The sequence below is a fragment of the Lottia gigantea genome, assembly GCF_000327385.1.
Source record: "Lottia gigantea unplaced genomic scaffold LOTGIsca_95, whole genome shotgun sequence".
Taxonomy (NCBI): Eukaryota; Metazoa; Mollusca; class Gastropoda; family Lottiidae; genus Lottia; species Lottia gigantea.
Window position 1 is genome coordinate 283,221 of NW_008711088.1, and position 3,200 is coordinate 286,420.

Genomic DNA, 3,200 nt, shown 5'->3' on the forward strand with positions numbered 1-3,200 from the left:
TTGCGCTCCAACATTTTCTATGATTAGCCAAAATTAAAATTCATCACGACGAGTTGCGAATCAAATGAAATTGTATATTTTTCGTGAAGTCAATAAATATATGGCAAATTTCTGTTAATCACTGTCACCAGACTNTCACACACTGACAGAGATAAGAACACACGACCATCATTTTTTGGACATAACCCAGCAATTGACGTTACGTATATATTCCAATGCTCTTACCTACTACTTTGCAGCTCTGAAGTCATAAAATGCTTAGTTTTACAGGAATTGCAGGAACCATAGACCTCTGATGCAAATGGTGCAAATTGATGCTATCAGTGTCCCTGAAATGCGTCTAGTGGTTCAGATGGGACAATAAACCGAGGCCCTGTGTACTACACGTTAAAGATCCCTCGACAGTTGGAAATCGAAAAAAAGAGTAGGCTTATGCTGCTATCTTGGCAAAATTTCCCTTATTGTACACTGCATGGTGTTGCCTGTCTTCATTAGCCCACATGGTGCAGAAAAGTAGGATGTAAAACTCCATTCATTTCATTTAATTTCTTTATAATCTCTTTAAGAATATTTTCTGTATTTTAGGAAGTTGTATTGGGTTGATGGTAGAAAATCCTCACTGAATGTAGCAGAATTAAACGGAACTAATAGATGTACTTTATTAAAATCTCAGATGAGACGACCTAGAGCTATAGTTGTTGATCCTGTACACGGGTGAGTATTTCTACTTTCTAATGTGTATCGTCTGCTATTGCTTGTAGGTTCGTTTTACTTTTGCTTAAAGATCCTTGGATAGTCGAAAATTCAATAAGAGTAGGCAAGTTTCCCTCATTGTACACTTCAAGAGACTTTTGAAGATTATAGTGCTCACCTTACTTACCCTCAATATATTTTAAAACTTGTTCCTTATTATATTTTAGGTATATCTATTGGACAGATTGGGGTGTAAAATCTTCCATTGGTCGTGTAGGAATGGATGGATCCAACGCTACAGTTGATTTCGTCACCAATAAGATGGGCTGGCCTAACGCCTTGACGATAGATTACGACACGGGAAGACTCTGGTGGGCGGATGCACATTTAGATATTATTGAGTACGTAGAATTTTATACGGAAATAAGATGTGTGGTTTATGCTTATTGATCAGGGAGCCACGGTGGCTCAGTGAGTTAGACGCTTCCTCGTTAATCTAATCCAGAGTTCAATCCTGACATAGGTTGAGATAATACCTTCAGATTTTTCAACCTGGTTTCCCCCTGTCAGTGAGTTAGATGCTTGCCCGCTAACCTGAAGGTCCAGGGTTCGATCCCAGCATAGGTTGAGATTTTTCAACCCAGTTTCCTGTCAGTAATGTAGGTAAGAGGGGCTGATTTGGAAAAAGCGTCTAGTTGTTCAGATGTGACATGGAGCCGCGGTGGCTCAGTGAGATACACTTGGTAACTAAACTGAAGGTCCCTTGACTAACCATTAATTTGTATTTTATTTGTAGATATATCAACATTGATGGAAGTGGAAGACACACAGTATTACAAGGTGTTCCTCATCCCTTCGCGATTACGGTGTTCGAGGACTGGATGTACTGGACAGACTGGAATCATCTTTCGATTGAGAAGGCCAATAAATATACCGGAGCCAATCATACGATTTTACGGAATATAACTCATAGACCGATGGATATTCATGTTTACCATCCTCTCAGACAAAAAGTTGGTATGTATCACATCTTCACAGTCAAGCTATTACTGTTTCTTATACCTTGACTACAATAGTCACCTTTCTTGTATCACATCTTCACAATGTCAAGCTATTACAAACTTCATCTTCACAATGTCAAGCTATTACCAACTACATCTTCACAATGTCAAGCTATTACAAACTACATCTTCACAATGTCAAGCTATTACAAACTACATCTTCACAATGTCTAGCTATTACAAACTACATCTTCACAATGTCAAGCTATTACAAACTTCATCTTCACAATATCAAGCTATTACAAACTACATCTTCACAATGTCAAGCTATTACAAACTTCATCTTCACAATGTCAAGTTATTACAAACTACATCTTCACAATGTCAAGCTATTACCAACTACATCTTCACAATGTCAAGCTATTACAAACTACATCTTCACAATGTCAAGCTATTACAAACTACATCTTCACAATGTCAAGCTATTACAAACTACATCTTCACAATGTCAAGCTATTACAAACTTCATCTTCACAATATCAAGCTATTACAAACTTCATCTTCACAATGTCAAGCTATTACAAACTTCATCTTCACAATGTCAAGCTATTACAGACTTCATCTTATACCTTGACTGCAATAGTCACCTTTCTTAATCTTCACAATGTCAATCTATTACAAACTTCATACTTATACCTTGACTGCAATAGCAACCTTTCTATACATTACCTTGGAGAAGATTCGAACCCATGGCACCTTATCACCCATACCTTGCTCAAGTACATATTTTTATTTTACAGGCTCAAGAGGAAGTCCATGTGGTAAAAACAATGGCGGCTGTTCACATGTCTGCTTAATAGGGGCAGGGGGAGACAACTACGCTTGTAAATGTCCTGATTTTTTTGTTATGACCCCGGACAACAAGACGTGTATCGCTAATTGTAGTAGTTCTCAGTTCCGTTGTGGTCCTACTGATGATCGATGTGTTCCGTTACTATGGAAATGTGATGGAGATAAAGATTGTAAAGATGGCATGGATGAACCCGAAGACTGCCGTAAGTTTTTAAAAAAATTCACAACTTTCTGTATTGAAGTGATTGTAAAGAGGTTTTCTAAATTTTGTATGTGTATCAGAGACACTGATAGCATCAATTTACACCATTCTAATTTTCAATCAGACGTCTGTGGTTCCTGTTAAAGAGATTGTAAAGAGGTTTTCTAAATTTTGTATGTGTATCAGAGACACTGATAGCATCAATTTACATCATTCTAATTTTCAATCAGACGTCTGTGGTTCTTGTTAAAGAGATTGTAAAGAGGTTTTCTAAATTTTGTATGTGTATCAGAGACACTGATAGCATCAATTTACATCATTCTAATTTTCAATCAGACGTCTGTGGTTCTTGTTAAAGAGATTGTAAAGAGGTTTTCTAAATTTTTTATGTGTATCAGAGACACTGATAGCATCAACTTACACCATTCTAATTTTCAATCAGACATTTGTGC

General features: G+C 37.0%; 1 protein-coding gene across 1 annotated transcript in view; it reads left to right on the top strand.

Annotated features, from left to right (window-relative positions):
* Positions 1 to 3,200, top strand: part of LOTGIDRAFT_170222 (hypothetical protein) — a gene marked incomplete at both ends in the record, with an annotated part of 59,006 nt that overhangs the window by 32,650 nt on the left and 23,156 nt on the right. Inside the window, 4 exons of the mRNA XM_009068855.1 lie at positions 567 to 714; positions 921 to 1,094; positions 1,490 to 1,710; positions 2,495 to 2,749. Of these exons, the coding sequence (XP_009067103.1) occupies positions 567 to 714; positions 921 to 1,094; positions 1,490 to 1,710; positions 2,495 to 2,749 (798 nt within the window). The remainder of the gene's footprint in view (positions 1 to 566; positions 715 to 920; positions 1,095 to 1,489; positions 1,711 to 2,494; positions 2,750 to 3,200) is intronic.